This window comes from Marmota flaviventris, chromosome 8 (genome assembly GCF_047511675.1).
Source record: "Marmota flaviventris isolate mMarFla1 chromosome 8, mMarFla1.hap1, whole genome shotgun sequence".
Lineage (NCBI taxonomy): Eukaryota > Metazoa > Chordata > Mammalia > Rodentia > Sciuridae > Marmota > Marmota flaviventris.
In genome coordinates, this window is record NC_092505.1 from 40517789 (window position 1) to 40536704 (window position 18916).

The 18916-nt window shown below is 42.1% G+C and overlaps 1 protein-coding gene across 2 annotated transcripts in view; it reads right to left on the reverse strand.

Moving 5' to 3' along the window:
- Positions 1 to 288: 288 nt before the first annotated feature.
- Positions 289 to 18916, reverse strand: part of Abcc5 (ATP binding cassette subfamily C member 5) — a 79872-nt gene continuing 61244 nt past the window's right edge. For both annotated transcript variants that reach the window (XM_071615148.1, XM_027951509.2), the window contains exons 25-30: positions 17957 to 18146; positions 14704 to 14863; positions 7695 to 7773; positions 6584 to 6697; positions 5755 to 5919; positions 289 to 773 (exon numbers count right to left, since the gene is read on the reverse strand). In XM_071615148.1, the coding sequence (XP_071471249.1) occupies positions 672 to 773; positions 5755 to 5919; positions 6584 to 6697; positions 7695 to 7773; positions 14704 to 14863; positions 17957 to 18146 (810 nt within the window). In that variant the 3' untranslated portion in view covers positions 289 to 671. The remainder of the gene's footprint in view (positions 774 to 5754; positions 5920 to 6583; positions 6698 to 7694; positions 7774 to 14703; positions 14864 to 17956; positions 18147 to 18916) is intronic.

Genomic DNA, 18916 nt, shown 5'->3' on the forward strand with positions numbered 1-18916 from the left:
GAAACAGTAAGTGACACCAGGACAGAAAGCAGGAGCCCTGAGAATTCACGGCGCTCTGCCAGGCCTCCAGCAGCCCCGTCCTGTCCCTGGAGTAGCTGCGGGAAGTCAGCAGAGGGGGCCGCGGAGGGCCTGCTGTTGCCACACGTCTTCCTTGGGACACCCAGAGAGCCCAGCACCGTGAGACATCCAGCTAGAGAACAACAAAATGCCACCCTTCCTACAGTCTAATAGCAAAACCAGATCTCTAGTGCAGCAAACTGTACAAAAATGATAGAAAGGAATATGCACTGTTATTAGCACAGTGCTTATTTTAATATAAAATAAACAGCTTACATTTTCACTGTAAATATAGGCTATATACAGAATTATATATAGATATAGCTACACGTATAAAGCTTCATTATAGGCCTCTGATACATTTATAGTAACGGTTCCCTGAACCTTTTAGAGTGCAATTAAGAACAAAAACTAAATTTTGTTTACATGAATATGGAATAAATACAATAATCAAAATATGATTCTCCCTAAAAGTGAAACACACAAGCCGATCCTGAACTGCTGTGCGAAAGATAAAATCGGGAAAGGCAAGGTTTCGGCAGGAGGACACGAGGGGCCCGCCCCAGGCAGGGAATGGCGATGCTCTGAAGAAAGGACTTCGTCAGTGGGAGGAGTTAGCCCTTGACAGCCACCTTGTTCTCTGCAGCAGCAAACATGGCGTAGAACCGGGAGCTGTCATTGGACAGAAGGACTGATGGGGTGTCAAACTCCACCACCTGCAAGAAGAGGAGATGGTGTCAGAATGTGACTGTGGGACAGTCGGGGTGATTCACAGGACCTACTGCTAAGGAAGGGAGGCACACCCGAGAACCCCCCATAGGATGAAGCCAGGGGAAACAACTAGTCCTGCTGCACCCATTTTCCCAAATACCCAGGGAGTAAAGAAAAGTTCAGGGAGAGAGACCTCTAGATTCTCTGTGTATAAATTCCTATTCCAGCCCTGGGAATGAAGGAATTGATCAACAGGTTCTAACACTTCAGGAGAATGACCATGGCTCAAGTCAAGGACACACAGACATATGCCATTTTGCTGTGTAAACTAATCTAACCCTACAGACGGTAAAGGAAGAGCCCAGGATGCCTAACTGGCAGAAAAAAAGGAAGGGATTGACTTGTCAACCATCCATCCTGGAGATGGACTTCTAGGCAGAAGCCACCATGTGTGTAAGGCAGAGAGCATCCCACATGTAGGAGTTTGTGATGTTTGAAAAGTGCTGTCAGGGGAGACTCGATGTATCACAGTGCTTATCTTGGGGGTGTGGGGATAAATAACTTGTGATCTTGTTTTTGCCTTTTTGTGTGTTTTAGGTTTTACTAAAATTAATGTCTTGCAGAAAGAACAACTCATATATCATGGGAAACTTATAATCTATTACTGATAATAATAGTACCACAGTGACTACTTTTTTTGGTGGGGAGTACTATGGATTGAACCCAGGAGTGCTTTACCACTGAGCTACATCCCCAGAGTCCCCAACCCCCACCTGCTTTTTGAGACAGGGCCTCACCAAGTTGCTTCAAGCTTTGCTGAATTGCCAAGACTGACCTAAAACCTGCAATCCTCTTGACTCAGCCTCCAGAGTCACTGGGATTATGGGTGTGTGCCTCTGCTCCCAGCCCACAATAACTTCTTTTATTTAAAGTTTATTGACAAAACTTCTGAAACGGAAATGAGGGAAAACACCCCATTCACAATATCCTCAAAAAAAAAAAAAAAATACTTGGGAATCAACCTAACTAAAGAGGTGAAATATTTATACAATGAAAACTACAGAACCCTAAAGAGAGAAATAGAAGAAGATCTTAGAAGATGGAAAAATATACCCTGTTCATGGATAGGCAGAACTAACATCATCAAAATGGAGATATTACCAAAAGTTCTCTATAGGTTTAATGCAATGCCAATCAAAATCCCAACGGCATTTCTTGTAGAAATAGAGAAAGCAATCATGAAATTCATATGGAAAAATAAAAGACCCAGAATAGCAAAAGCAACTCTAAGCAGGAAGTGTGAATCAGGTGGTATAGCAATACCAGATTTCAAACTATATTACAGAGCAATAGTAACAAAAACAGCATGGTACTGGTACCAAAACAGGCGGGTGGACCAATGGTACAGAATAGAGGACACAGAGACTAATCCACAAAGTTACAACTATCTTATATTTGATAAAGGGGCTAAAAGCATGCAATGGAGGAAGGATAGCATCTTCAACAAATGGTGCTGGGAAAACTGGAAATCCATATGCAACAAAATGAAACTGAATCCCCTCCTCTCGCCATGTACAAAAGTTAACTCAAAATGGATCAAGGAGCTTGATATCAAATCAGAGACTCTGCGTCTGATAGAAGAAAAAGTTGGCTCCGATCTACATATTGTGGGGTCGGGCTCCAAATTCCTTAATAGGACACCCATAGCACAAGAGTTAAAAACAAGAATCAACAAATGGGACTTACTTAAACTAAAAAGTTTTTTCTCAGCAAGAGAAACAATAAGAGAGGTAAATAGGGAGCCTACATCATGGGAACAAATTTTTACTCCTCACACTTCAGATAGAGCCCTAATATCCAGAGTATACAAAGAACTCAAAAATTAAACAATAAGATAACAAATAACCCAATCAACAAATGGGCCAAGGACCTGAACAGACACTTCTCAGAGGAGGACATACAATCAATCAACTAGTACATGAAAAAATGCTCAACATCTCTAGCAGTCAGAGAAATGCAAATCAAAACCACCCTAAGATACCATCTCACTCCAGTAAGATTGGCAGCCATTATGAAGTCAAACAACAACAAGTGCTGGCGAGAATGTGGGGAAAAGGGTACTCTTGTACATTGCTGGTGGGACTGCAAATTGGTGCGGCCAATTTGGAAAGCAGTATGGAGATTCCTGGGAAAGCTGGGAATGGAACCACCATTTGACCCAGCTATTGCCCTTCTCGGACTATTCCCTGAAGACCTTAAAAGAGCATACTACAGGGATACTGCCACATCGATGTTCATAGCAGCACAATTCACAATAGCTAGACTGTGGAACCAACCCAGATGCCCTTCAATAGATGAATGGATAAAAAAAATGTGGCATTTATACACAATGGAGTACTACGCAGCACTAAAAAATGACAAAATCATGGAATTTGCAGGGAAATGGATGGCACTAGAGCAGATTATGCTAAGTGAAGCTAGCCAATCCCTAAAAAACAAATGCCAAATGTCTTCTTTGATATAATGGCAGCAACTAAGAACAGAGCAGGGAGGAAGAGCAGGAGGAAAAGATTAACATTAAACAGAGACACGAGGTAGGAGGGAAAGGGAGAGAAAAGGGAAATTGCATGGAAATGGAAGGAGACCCTCATTGTTATACAAAATTACATATAAGAGGTTGTGAGGAGAATGGGGAAAAAAAACAAGGAGAGAAATGAATTACAGTAGATGGGGTAGAGAGAGAAGATGGGAGGGGAGGGGAGGGGGGATAGTAGAGGATAGGAAAGGTAGCAGAATACAACAGTTACTAATATGGTATTATGTAAAAATGTGGATGTGTAACCGATGTGATTCTGCAATCTGTATTTGGGGTAAAAATGGGAGTTCATAACCCACTTGAATCTAATGTATGAAATATGATATGTCAAGAGCTTTGTAATGTTTTGAACAACCAATAAAAAAAAGTTTATTATGTGTTAGCATTATGCTTAGTGCTTTATGTGCCATCTCTCAACATGTAATCAACCCTCACAACAGTTGAGAAAGAGAAAGGTTAACTTCGCTTTTCAGGTGAGGGGATGCAGGCTCAGGGACTTGACCAGGGTAGAAGGAAGTAGAAGGATTATTTAACAAGAAAAAAAATTAAGGGGAGAGAAGGTCAGAGTGCTCATAAAGAGTCAATCACTCTCCAACTCCAAAACACATTGAGTCATCCCTAGAAACAAACAGGCCTGGATTGGTGTCTTTAAAAAAGAATTTCTTAGCCAGGTGTGGTGGCACACTCTTGTAATCCCGCAGCTCTGGAGGATGAGATAGGAGGATCATGAGTTCAAAGCCAGTTTCAGCAAAACTGAGGCTCTAATAAATAACTCAGTGAGACCCTATCTTTAAATAAAATACAAACTGAGCTGGGGATGTGGCTCAGTGGTTAAGTGCCCCTAAATTCAATCCCTCATTACCCTCCCCCTGCAAAAAATTCCTAGAAGGTGTTCTACTTTGTTTTATTTTATTTTTTATTAGTATCCTTTTTTTCAAAGAGGTTTATCTAGGAAAGTAGATACATATTCAAGGGAGAATGGGGCAAGCAATCTCAAGAGTGAGACACAGCAACCAGTTGGTATGGGTGTTCCATATATATATATATATATTTAATACCTACAAATACAGTAGTAGTGCTGCATAACTAATATATTAAAAAGAATCTAAACATTTAGGATCATGTAAAGGACAGTCACAAAAAAATACTAATGTTAAAATAATTTCAGGAAAAGGAAAAAAATCATCTATCCCTACATTTTCTCAACTTAGTTTTTGAGCCCTAAGGCTGAATTGGTCCTACAGAATGCTTATCTCAATGTGCCCCCCCCCCCCCCCCCCTCAGTAGTGAGGTGTGGTGGTTAAAAGCACTGGCTTGGGTTTCAGGGCCTGAGTTCACTTCCTGAGGCCCCTGAGCCCGCGCCACCTCATCTGTGAAGCAGAGTTAGCACTCCTGCCTGGTTCTGGCTGCTGTGATGATGGAGTCACATTGTGAGATGACTTGTAAAGCTCTAAGCACAGTGACGACACACAATAAACCTTTAATAAAAGTGGCTGTTGTGGTGCCATTATTATTAATAACAGAAGACAAGCCATTATGAATGGCCTATTTCTACCAAATTATTAATTTATTTCTATCCTGGGGCACACAAAGGAGGTATTTGTCCAACATGAATTTAGTTGACAACTGCTTGTGGGAAGAACTGTGGAACAGAGTGCTCCTGGGGACCCAGGGAAGGGGAGGTGGGACCCCTCCTTCAGAGAGCTTACAGGGAGCTCTCCAGGGAGACAGAGCATCTCAGAATCACTACAGATGAAGTAGAAGGACTACAAAAAAGGGACAGATAAAGTTTAAGAAGGCTGAGGCAACTAGGGAGTCTCATGAAAGCTTTTGCATTTGAGCCCTGTCCTTCTTCAGGGACAGGCAGGCTATAAGCAGGTAGTAGAGCTCCCAGAGTGAGGACAGAGAGGGGACAAGGCTTAGAGGATGAAGATTGTCTACAGCCAATGATGCCTGCAAAGAAAGGTGGGAAACGAAGAAGGCTAAGCTAGAACCAGACTGTGGGAACGTCTGGAGCAACAGGGTAGGAAGTTTGGCACCACTATATTATTGCAAAAAGCAAACACAGGTGGCTGGCCAAATATGCCTTAGGTGGTTCTTATATAGGTGAATGAATCACTAAGTACATGTGCTCTCTGCCCTACCTCAAAGTGACATTGCTTACAAGCAACAAAAGAACTATTAAAACAAAATGAAAGTGCAGTAGGAGTCACCTGATTCCATCTCTTGATTATTTCCTTCCCAAGGGCAACCAGAATAGTGTTGCTATGGCTGCTTATCTAAATGCCTAGGACCACATGAAGATGGCAATCAGCCCATCACTAGCAGAGGGCAGCTTTCCTCCCAGAAAAAGCTACATGCCAAGCTGAAGTCCCTGAAGGGCTTAGTACCTGTCCCTGGGCCAGCACCATAATCCTATCGGAGCCTAGAACTGTATGCAGGCGATGGGCAATCGTCAGCATGGTGCAGTCTGCGAATGCTTCTCGGATGGTCTCTTGAATCAGTAAGTCTGTCTCCGTGTCCATGGCAGCTGTGGCTTCATCTAAAATCAGAATCTGCCAGCAAAGCAGAGAAGAAAGAGGGATCCAGAATGCTTAATTCCTTAATTCCATTCTGGTTAATCTCAGTTTCACTAAAATGTATTTCATTATTTAAATTCTATGCTATACATTGTTTTTTTCTAAGTAGATACACATGTATAAAAATATGTTTTGGCTTAGAACTGAAATAACCCATATTTGCCTTGATTTCCACAAACAGGACACACACATAATACTGTTAATTAAATATTTGATCCTACTTGCTGTGTGGCTTTTGATGTACACCTTAACTTTTCTGAACCTCCTTTTTCCTATTTGTAAAATGAAGAGGGTTTCCATTTGATGATCTGGAAGTCTCCTGAAGCCATTCAATCTTCTGTCTATAGTCTACAGGGCTATAACTATTCCCTGGCCAGAAATAACAGCTGCCCTTGGATATTGAAGGCTTAGGGAGGTTCAAAAACACAATAAAAGACACCCCCCCAAACCCATATACTAAATTGTGTCAAGGCTAATTTAGAAGCAACGCTAGTCATGCTCTTGGACAGTGCTCCTGGGCTTGGAGATAGGAGCCTGGGACCCCATGGCCGTAAGCAAGGCTGCACTCCCCACTCCAGCTCTTCTTTGCTGCTCTTTGTTCCCACCACCTGCCCAGTGCCTCACCTCACTATGCTCTCACCTTACAGTGACGAAGCAGGGCCCGTGCTATGCACAAGAGCTGCCGCTCCCCCACAGAGAAGTTGTCCCCGTTCTCCATCACTTCAGATTCAAGTTTCAGAGGTAGCTGAGCAATCTAGGGGTGGGGAAGCAAAGATCGGAAGAGTAAAAATCCAAATTCAACCTTTTCAACTTCCAGAGGCAAAAAGAAATGATTCTGAAACTTCTCAAAGAATCACTAGGCACAACTTGGCTCATCTGAAAGAAGGGACATATGATCACGTGTACTAGAGTCCACGTTTTCTATGACAGCCTACGTTTTGAATATAGGATTCTGTTAGTTCCACACCATCAAAATATCTCAGAAATTCCAATATTTATATGTCCCACAAATCTTGTCAGATTGTGGGCCCTCATTTTTGGTTCTGAAATTATGATCATATAAAAGGAAATGGAGTAAACAAAAGTCCACTCCTGAAGGCCAAGGCTGCAGGCCTGTGGCTGCCAAACTTTTCTTTTTATAAGCCGTGGAACATATTCTTCAAATGAAACTGCTGGAGAAAGCCCAGTGAGAAAGACGAAAGCAGGGCTTATCTATTTGAATCGAGGTAGGGGGATACTGAGCCTGACTCAGCTTGGGCAAACTATAGCCCAACTCCAGGCCAGTGGTACCCATCTTCAGGATGTGGCTCCTGGCAGGGGCCTGCTGAGTTCCCCTAAGAGATCTGTGATTCACATGCATACTACATGTTTTCTGCAGACTCAGTAAATTATATGACTTTTACATATACATAGTTGCTGTAAAAGTATTACACTGTTATGATTAATGAAAATTAATTTAAAAGCATTAATAAATTCTGAGTTGTCATTAATACCTTTACAGTCAATGGATAGTATGAGGCAATATGACCATAGGTGGTGTGGGAAATGAGGCTAGGAGGAACCAACCCTTAGGATATATCTGAAATGCCTGGGAAGCTCTGCTCCAAAGCACTCTTTCACAACATCCTGGCTTTGGGGGGAAAGGTGGCTGCTGGCAGGGGGAGCCAGAGCAGGCTGGGGAGTGAGGGCAGCACCCCTGGGTGTTCTCCCCTTACAATTCCAGCACAGCTCATGTTGGGCTCTTCACTTACACATTCTTTCATGTGTGTCCTTTCTAGGGCATCCCAGATCTGGTCTTCAGTGTACTGGTTGAAGGGGTCCAAATTTGATCTAGAGAGAAATGAAGTAAGAAATTTTCAGAGGCCAGAGTTTAAGCAATCAAACTCCAAGTATTGACAGTAGTGAAAGTTTAACATGCACACACAGAACAGGGGATTCCAGCCCTGAAAGTCACGATGGCTCATTCCACAAGTAGCCACAAAGAAGTCTTGAGAACAGACTGGGCCTCCCTTTCTTCTCTATAAAACTTGATTCAACTTTAACTTTTTACTAGTAAATAATGCTAGTCAGGGGCTGGGGTTGTGGCTCAGTGGTAGAGCGCTCGCCTAGCACATGCGAGTCCCGGGGTTCGATCCTCAGCACCACATAAAAATAAATAAATAAAGATATTGTGTCCAACTAAAAAATAAAATATTAAAATAATAATACTAGTCATAGAAAGTTTTTTTTTCTTTCTTTTTTCTTTTTTTGGTACTAGGGATTAAATCCAGGGGTACTGAACCACTGAGCCACATCCCCAGCCCTTTTCAATATTTTATTTAGAAATAGGGTCTTGATGAGTTGCTTAGGGCCTTGCTAAATTGCTGAGGCTGGCTTTGAATTTACCATCCTCCTGCTTCAGCTTCCCGAGCCGAGAAAATTTTTTAAAAATACAGATATGCAAAACACAGAACAAAAATGAGCATGTTTTAAACACCTCTAATGATACCCCTCGAAACAAACACTGTTAGTATTGTGGCAGATATCCTTTCAGATTTTTTCCTGTGTCAATGTGTTAAAAAACACATCTCTTGATATATATAAGCTTAGAAGGATATAGAAAAATGCCTTTTCTTTTTGCAGCACTGGGGATCTAACCCAGGGCCTAATGCATGCTAGGCAAACACTCTGCCACTCATCCACACCGCAACCCCTGCTGTCTTTCTCAATGCACCCAGCTGAGAGCCCTATCACTGAGCAGGCAGCCCAATGACAGCCGGCCTAATCAGGAAAAGAAAATGGAGGGCAGAGTGGAAAGGAGAGAGGGAGAAGGGTGACTCAGAAGGAAGGGATTTTTTTGGTACAGACTACTAGTTTGGGGATTACTGATGTTTAATGTACTGATTGTTTCTACCTCAAAGAAATCAAAATGATACCATAGGAACAGGACTGGACATTTCTGAACATCATGTTGACAGTGGAGGCAGAGACCAAAGCGACGCGTCTATAAGCCAACTGCCAGAAGCCAGAAGAGGCAAAGAAGGAGACTCCCCTATGAGTGTCAGAGGGAGGCCTGAAATACCTTGATTTCAGATTTCTGGCCTCCAGAACTCTGAGACCATACATTTCTGTTGTTTTAATCCACCTAGTTTGTGGTACAGTTGTTCTTTGGTATCCATAGGGGATCAGCTTCAGGACCCTCAATGACACCAGAATCCATGGATGCTCAAGCACCTTATGTAAAATGGCACAGAATTTCCATATAACCTGCACACATCCTCCCATATACTTTAAATCATCTCTAGACTACTTATAATACCTAATGCAATGTAAATGTCATATAAATAGTTTCATATTATATTGTTCAAGGAATAATGACAAGAAAAAAGTATACAATTCAGTATAGATACAATGGTGGGGGGGCATTTTCAATCTGAGGTTGGTTGAATTCATGGATGGGGAACCTGTGGATACAAACGGCTGACTGAACTTTGTTATAAAATTCTAGGAAGGAAGCATACCTACTAAATTCATCAAATACTTCTTATCAGACAAATAGCACACAGGAGGACAGCTGCCTGCTCACTAAGCAGCCTGCCTACCAGATTTTCAATGGGTGAAAGCTTGGCAGACACATTGACAGGCTTGACCCCCAAACCCTGGGCCCATCGCAGCAGCTGAAGGAACCTCGGAGGACTAATCCATAGGTTCCACATAAGGAATACTTACGTGCACCAGTGGGTGGTCTATATGCACATTAAGGCAGACCAGACCATTCTCATCAGGGAGCTAATCAGGAATAGAAAAAACACCCCCTCATTTAGAGAAGCCAGATGGTCCTGGTCTGACCCACAGACAGCAAGGAAAGCAAAGTTATGCATACAGTGCATCAGAAGTATTCAGATGGGCAGATGGACAGGAGAAAAAAAAAAGAACCCTAAACACGAGGGTGCTTATTTTTAATAATCTGAACTCCTGGGGTCCTGATGTTGCCAAAAGTGCATTTCCATCTTTGGTTTTCTACATTTTAAGCATCTTCTAAGCTGCCTACTGGCCACTGTTAAATGAAGAACAAGAACACCTCCCAGGGTGTGAGACCACGTAAAAGATCCAGTGGAAGACCTGGTACTAAACACCCTGTCCTACCATCTGGGGTGGGGGCTCCTGAGAAGACTTGGTCCTCAGCAGGAGGTGCCGGAACTCACATACCTCTTCAGGAAAGCTCAAAACAGTTATTCAGAAACATGGGCTGATCCTGGCTGTTGGTTGTTAAGGGTAAAATTAGGTGATGAAAGAAGTGAACGCAGAGTAAATGATAAAGACTAAAGAAAGCAGCAGGCTGTGTGGAAATTTTTCTCAAGGTGGGAGAGGTAGACCAGGAGACTTTGAAGATGCTGGTAAAAGGTCACTGAAGGTCAAGACCCCTGGGGAGGTAAGCTTGCCTCTGTTTTTTAGCGGGATGGACTCTCCCTCAAAGTTGTAATTATGAGCAGTGTCACAAAACATCCTTCAGGAGGCATCAGTGAGACACGGCAGCCAGCTGGCCTAGGTTCAAATTCTAGCTCTGCCACTTTCAGTTGTCTTTAGGTAAATTACTTAACTTCTCTGGGTTTCATTTCTTCTCTCTATAAAACAGGAATAATAATAGTACCTATCTCATGGAGTTTTGAGTATTTGATGAATTAGCACAACTAATTCATCCCGAGTCCTCACTAAGCTTAGCTGCCACTATCACTCTTGCTGTGTTACTGTTACAGCAGCAGTGCCCAGTATAGAATGACTTTTCAACAAATGTTAGATACTATCTAGTGGACTGTTACTTTCTGATATAGAGACTACAAGTTTTTTTTTGTTGTTGTTGTTTATTTGTTTGTTTTTTTGGAGTGGGGAGAGGGGTTCCCAAATTCAACAAGACTATCAAAAAGAGGAAAAGGAACTTCCTTAAAGCCAGAGAAGAATTCAGAGACAACTAAAAGCCCTGAGATTGTAAGACTGTGCTTTAGCCAATCTGGAGCAACTTCTAAGCCATTTCAAGCCCCAGATGCTCCTGTACCAGATGCTCACCCAGGATGAGCCAAAATGGAATGAGCCAGTTATGGTTCCAGTTGTTTTTGCTGTGATTGTGAGCTGAAACCTACAGATATTTCTTAGATTAAGAAAATTTAATGAACAGATCAAATGGGTCAGAAGGCACCTGGATAGGAAAAATGAGAACATAGCTACCTTGCTAATGAATGGATGGATGCTGAGTAGAACTGTCCAGAGGAGGAGGCCACCATCACTATAAGGGAACAAGACTCAGGACAGACTAGAGTGACAGCTGGGGACAATCAGTCTCACTTCAGAGCAATAACCACCAGCCCAGCCAGGCAGCAAACAGCCCAAAGGACAGAAAGCACACTAGCTGGGGTGAAAGTGCAGAGGCCAGAGCTGGGCACAGGGACCTCTGGGAAAGGGGGAGGAAAGCAGAGCACTGCCCAGGCCATGGGAGGGTGAGGCTAGAAAAGCACTTAAGGCCCCGACTTGGGGCCTCTTCTCGTGGAGACAAATATCAGGGCAAAAGGCAAGGAAGGGAACAGCAGCAGAAACGTAGGCCTGAGAACCCAAGCCCAGCATGAGGGAGGACTGGGATGCAGATATGGGGGATGGACTGAGATTCTGGTTAAATCTAAGGAGGGGTGTGGCTGCAAATCATCTGGTCTATGATTTTGATTATATACATATGCAGACCAATTCAGGAATTTAGACCTCAGGACTTTCTGAGTTTGCTTGATCTTGTTTTTCATTTTGCTTTCCCTCTAAGAGCTCCTTTCAAGCTTTAATTGCTTGCTGGTATCTCAAGATGCACCTGCCCTCAATATTGGTTAATGGTGGTGGAAATGAGATTTCCAGATTCAAAGCCTCTAGGAGGCAGATGAGGAAATAGCTGATCTAGTCTGCCCTTGCTTGGGAAGCTCATTTCAGGCTTCCTACTAAGAAAAGCAAACGAATGTGACAAACTGAAAATTCTTTGGGAATCTATAAGAAACCAGGGGGGCATGAGGGGTAGATAAAAGGAGGAGAATAGATGCTCTCAAATTCGACCTTTTTAGTTATCTACTGACTGAACCAGCCAAAACTAGAGCAGCAGAAATTAAGTTTACAAAATTTTCTGAGTTTGCAGAGCTGCCTGCCCAAATAGCACTGTGAGTGCAATAACACCACCTCCCCAGTTTGTCTACAAGGCTGCAAACATCTCTCTGGATATGATACCAAATGGTCCCAATTCCCCTAAAGTTGCACACAACGCCCCCACACATTCCACGAACAGAGTTGTACACACCATGGTCAATTTTAAATCATAAACTCTCGAAGCCCCCAATTCACAAATCCAAACAAAGTGCTATTAAAGTTAAGGTTTTTTAGTTGGATGTGGTGGCACAGGTTTGTGCCAGCGACTTGGGAAGCTAAAGCAGGAGGATCTCAAGTTCAAGGCCAGCCTCAGCAACTTAGGGAGGCCCTAAGCAACTAATCAAGAACCTATCTCAAAATAAAAAAAAAAAAATTTAAAAAGGGCTAAGTATGTTTAAGCACCCTTGGGTTCAATCTCTAGCACCAAAAAAAAAAAAAAAAAAAAAAGGAAGAAAGAAAAGAAAAAAGAAAATTAAGGCTTTTTGGTAGCAACATTTTCAAGTTCAGTCTGAAGTTTTGCATGCTTTCTTAATTCTCTTGCAAATGATGATGAAAAAACAACAATAAAAAAAAATACAGTGCTTTTGTCTAGGGCCAAATAATAAAAGGCCATTTTTCCCTCCAAAGTGTTCCTATGGTATCCAAAAATAGAAAGATTTATGGGAACAGAAGACTCGGCAACACGTTCTAATGTCTTAAGTTTAAACCTGACCTTTCAATGATTTCTAATTCTCTTCTGACATTGCTTAAATGACCTTGTTACCTCAATATCCAAAGGGAATGACTCATTATCATCAAAGGATCCAGAACACACTGTCCAAGTTCAATGAGAGAAATGCTAAAATAAACACTCCCAGAGTGTTGACTCTACATGAAAATGGGCATAAGTTCAGTTTATTGACTGATATAAACTGGATGTTTGTATACCCCCCAACTTATCTAACAATGTGACAGTATTTGGAGATGGGGTCTTCTGGAGGTAAGTAGGTTTAGATGAGGTCATGAAGATGGGGTCCTTGTGATAGGATTAGTGCCCTTCTAAGAAGAGGAAGGAACACAAAAACTTTCTTGCTCTGCTCTGTCTGCATGTATACACCAAGCAAAGGCCACATGAGGATATAATAAGACAGGAAGAGGGCCCTTACCAGATGCAGTCTTGGAGTTCTTAGAACTATGAACAATAAATTGTACTAGCCTACAGTATTTTAGTACAGTGGTCTAAGCAAATCAAAGTATCTACCAAGCCTTCTTAAAAAAAAAATTAGTTCAAATGCCATTTCTAAAGAAGGGAATCACTTAGCTTTAAAGACAAGTCTGAACACTGACTATTGTTATTGAAAATTAAGTTGGTATCTAATTTTTTTAAGCTGCTAAAAATTAAAGAGGAATGGCAAAATTACTTTCAGAATGATTTTAAAGAAGTCCAATCTAGGGCAACTATATCGTCAAAACTGTTTTTATTTCCAAAAAGAGACAGTTTGAATTGAAATGGACACAAATTATTAGACACACACATAGGAGACAGAAACTGAAGGATAAAGGTTAGGATAACAAAAAGGAAAGATGACTTTCTTCTTGATTACTATTTTAATAAACTTAATAAAATTACTATTTTAAGAAGAGGAACTTTATCTTTGGCATTCTGGTAGATTTCAGAAAGAAACATCATTCCAGAGTAAGTACCAAAGATGGGGGAAGTGGGTTGAAGGTGCAGCTCAGTTGCGGAGTGCCTGTTTAGCCTGTGTGAGGCCCTGAGTTCCATTTTTGGCATAAAAATAAATAAATAAAAGGGAAGGAAAGGGTCCAGAGCAAGGAGACACTAGAAAATGAAAAAAAAATCTGAGGGGTAATAATGCCTGAAAGCTATCCTTAGGGTTGTAACTTTGGACTGAGAGGCAGATGCAGGGCAATGGTATTGAGACTGATGGTAGCAGCCACCATTTATTGACTTGTCTGTCATTGACCAGGCTCTGGGCTTGTATTGTTTGTATGAATTTATTCGATTTACAACAACAAAAGTATCCCTATTTTAGGAGTGAGGAAACAGGTTTAGGATTGGTAATTTATCTATTCATGGGGAAGAACTCTGGCCCAAATCTCTCTCATCCATTGCAAGGCCTCCCTGCCCTACTTCGTTAAAGTGGTTCATGCAGCAGAGTTGCCTCTTGTCTCTGCAACAGAAAGTATACAGTATATGCTGAGCATGGTGGTGCATGCCTGTAATCCAGGTAGCATAAGAGTCTGAGGCAGGAGCATCGTAAATTCAAAGCCAGCCTTAGCAACTTAAGCCTGAAGCAACTTAGTGAGACCCTGTCTCAAAAACAAAACATAAAAAGGGCTGGGGATATGGCTCAGTGGTTAAGTGCTCCTGGGTTCAATCTCTAGTAACAGAAAAATGAAGAAAGAGAGAAAGAAAGAAAGAAAGAAAGAAAGAAAGAAAGAAAGAAAGAAAGAAAGAAAGAAAGAAAGAAAGAACGAACGAACAGCATGGAGGGGAAAGCACTAGACTGAGGTCACGGGATCTTGTCCCAGGTGCCAGCTCTGGCACAGTGTACATATCCACCCAGCCTCTAAGTGAGGCAGGAAGCATGCAGGTGCCCAGGTCCTCACCTGACAGTGCCACTGAACAGCACTGGTTCTTGAGGAATGATGGAGAGTTTGCTTCGGAGGTCAGCAAGGCCAATATCACTGATTCTCACTCCATCAATCTTGATGCAGCCTCCAGATAACTCCACCAGACGGAAAAGGGCCATCCCTAGAGAGGACTTCCCTGGTGATCGAAGAGACGCAGAAAAGTAGCTCTATTAGCAACTTCTGGGAAGACAAAACTGGTTTATCCCCAGGGCAAAATCATCTTTTTCTCTTCCTAGTCAATCATTCTTTTGACTGATTGACTGAGATAATGAATAAATAACAGTGGGAACAGAAGAAAGCATTTAATGCTCCCGAGCTACAAGGCAGTCATTTAAATCCACAGCTGCAGCCTGAGGCACGAGAAAGATGGGTTCCGGTTCATGAGAGTCAAGTGGAAACAGGCCTGTTCTCCCTCAGGAACAGGCACAAAGGGTGGACTGCAGAGTGAGGGGAACACAGTCCTACAGCAAGTGGCTGGGGGCAAACCAGAGGACAAGAGGTCCTGCCTCTCTCCATCCCCTTACTGTGGCTGAGAAAGAAACTAAGACAAGGCTTCTCACTGCCAGAGCAGTGGGGAGAGGAAGAAGTTCTGGGGTAAATGCACCAGGCAAGGAGGCTTTGGCTTGAGCAAAGGTGTGGCTGTGGATGACTCTCCTGAAACAGGGAACTGTGGCAGAGAAGCAGGTCTGTGGATGAAATAATGAGGTCAGTATTCTAAAGACTGGCAGAAATTTTTAATTGATCTGCATTTGAAAAGCTATGCAATATAGGAAGACAATGTCCACTTCCCATAAACTTGCAACTGACACAGTTCCTTTAAGTTTCTTCCTTGGAGTTGAGATCATCCCAGAGATACAATATTATCCCTGTTTCATTCACTGACTCTTGTGTAACAAGCCCTCACCCAACCTTTACCAGATAAAATTTGAGTGGTTCCAACATATTCACAATGATGAATTAATCTAGTATTCTCTGAGGCTGGACAGTTAGTTTATGTAAACTTTTTATAATAATGTTGTGGCACAGATCTCAGTGCTCAAACTTTCCCATGTGTCAATTTCCTTGGGTTACATTCTTAGAACTGAAATTACTAAGTCAAATAACCATGGAAAAGTCTCTCCAAATGATGCCAAAAATGAAAACAAAACAAAACAAAAAAACAACCACCCCAAAAAATCCCACAAAGCTTTCTGTAATTCAACTGTAGTTTAGATCTAGAGCTAGGGTGTTTCAACCCAGGCTCTACTTTTCCTTGGCCCATTTCCTGACCCTCACAACCTTCTCCTGCCTCCTAAGACCCCTCATGAGAACCTCAATGACTCACTAGGACTCTGTTTCTGCAGTGGTCACCAAGGGTACAAAGCACCTACCTTACCCCCATGTCTGCAGCCACATCCCTACAGTTGGGATTTGTCTCCTGAGCAGAATCCTGTCAATGACCTAATAGGAACAACAAGCATCCTAATGCTTCCTAAAGCAACAATCCTCACAGGCACTACCAGAAACCAGCTGGGAAACCTGGTCCACACAGCATGACAGTTCCCTTCCTAGAAATGAATGACTCTATTCAGAACCAGGGGACTTGGTTATTGGCCCCTTTCCCAGATATGAGAAGGGGAGGGAGACCTCACTCAGGCTGAGGTAGTGCTTTAAGATGTAAGAAGGAGGGAACAGGGCTCATACAAATGGCCAAGTTGTCCTCCTTAAACAAAAGGTGCTGGATTTGGACTATCTGGACTGGAGGGGAAACAAACCCCTACAGTGGTGTCCCTGACTGTGACCATGGCAGAGCCACACCTCTGGGCCTTGGAAGAAGACATGTTAGGATTGGAGTTGAAACAGTAACTCAAGACTATTTACTACTATTTTTCTTGTTTATTCTTTGTCATTGCCTACTTTTCAGTGACGTCCTATTGAGTATTTTTTGTTTATCTTACTGTATTAAAGGGAAATCACAGGGAAGGACATGAGTCAGTTTTGAGGAGAGCCATGTACCCCTGGGGTCAATACAGCAGAGGAGACATTATGGGAGGACAAACAAGAGCTTTGGGACAGACATGTCCTTGGCTGAGGATTCTCTTTTTAGTCTGAAACACCTGGAGGCAGTGTCTTGTTTTGACATGAAATAATTCCCTCCAACAGAAAGTAGGTAATGCCTTTTTCTTTCCTAAGAAGGCTCTTTAAAGTAAATTGGCCAGAAAAGACAAAAGGTCTCTTTTTATTTTTTTATTTTCTCATGGCAAGAAAAAGTGCTCAAATGATTTTGATGCCAAGAAAGCATGGAACCCAGAAACTAATGATAATTGAACCAAAGAAACCTCTTATACAAGGACAGACACATTAGTAAAAGAAGATAAGACTCATTCTTGAAAATGTCACTAAGGAAGGAAATGACCCTAGAAATCTACAGGGTAGGTACTAACACGTTTCTAAGAATAGAGTGAAGTCAAACATTTAAAATGAAGCCCGCTTCTCTATTTCTTCACAATTGACGTCAGATCAAGAAAATAATTTCTGTCTTCAAGGAACACAGATTCTTTATTTAGAGTTGTTCAAGCTTCCAACAAATATGAGGCTATACAAGTAATATATCACACAGTCCTTAAAATTCTTCACATGCTCTGACTTCATAAAAATAGGGTTGTGCACTGCAGTGCTATTCACAGCTGAAAAATTGACAATAGGCTCAATTCCCTATTGATTGGGGATTAGTTAAATATACATTATAGTACACCATAAAAAAGAACTGTGCATTACGTTACAGAGTGATCATTAAGGAGCATGGGAAAATAGTGATAGTTTTAAAAGAAGTTCATAAAATGGTATAAAATGACCTCATTTTCTTGTAAACATATGTGTTAGTAGGGGAAAAAACCAAGATATTCACCAAGATGTCACCAGTATTATCTCTGGGTATGTGAGTCTCAGGTGCTTTTGTACTTTGCTACATGTTCACAGCGTTCTGTTCTGAGAAGATAGACTTTGACAATTGGAGAAAGCCCAAAATGTCATAAAACAATAAAATGAAGAAAAAAGAAAGAACCAACCTAGAAAGCTGGATTTGGAGGCCTGAGAAATTAATCGCTTATCCAACAGGGATCCGGTTTTCAGTGATCAAAGCGATATTCAATAAGTTATTAAATGATGACTGAAAACTAGGTTCTTTAAATGATTAAATGTTTCTTTAAATGTTTAAATGTTTCTCTGGAGAGGACTTTTTGATCCTTACCTGATCCTGTCCGCCCCACGATGCCAATCTTCTCCTTGGGTTTGATGGTGAAGGACACTTTCTTTAGGACTAGGGGGAGATTTTCTCGGTACCTCATCTCTGCATTTTCAAAGGTCACTTCTCCCTCCTGGGGCCAGTCAGGGGGAGGAGCTTTGTTTTTTATTCTGGCAGGGGCTTCCAAGGAGAGAGTCTAGGGAGACAGAAGTAGCCAGTTCAGACTGATTGCAGATATTTGGAGAGCAGCTTTGTCACAGAGACATAAAAACAGAACAACAACAGCAGCCATACACAGGCAGCCACCACCCTGACCCCCTGCTACAAAAGAACGCCTTGACAGTAAATGCTCACCAACACTAAACTAGGCAGAGAGGACCTGGCTACTGTGCTAATGGCCACCATGCAGCAGCCAGGAGATGGCCTTGGTTTTCAAACTGCGTTCTCTCTTAAGGAATTCTCCACAATACTGCCTTTGGGGGCTAAGGGAGAACCTAACTGGGGGGGTCACAAAGTCTTTCACCCCTCTTCAACAACAGTTTTATCAGAATTCTTTGAAACGATCCCACTTGAAATAGAATCCTACCATTTGAACACCACTAGCCTAAGTTAATCCCAAAGTAAGGAAACCAACATTTTCTGAATATCTGATCAGATTCTGATATTTTGACACCTCTTGGTGAATCCAGGAGACAGATTCCAAATCTAATTTTGCCACTAACAGCTGTGTGACTTAGACATGCTACTTTTCCTTTCCAGGTCTTGAGTTCTCATCTGCAAATTGTGGGGACTAGGTTAGATGACCTTGGGAATCCATGCCAGCTTTAAGTGTAGCTGGGTAATTTGGTCACCAACAGCCACACTTCACAATGACCTGGCAAAACTCTTCAGGCAATTTCATATGGGGCTCATAGCCTTATAAGGAAATCAGGGCCAAAGACTAGTGGTCAGGGGCAGTGGAAATGG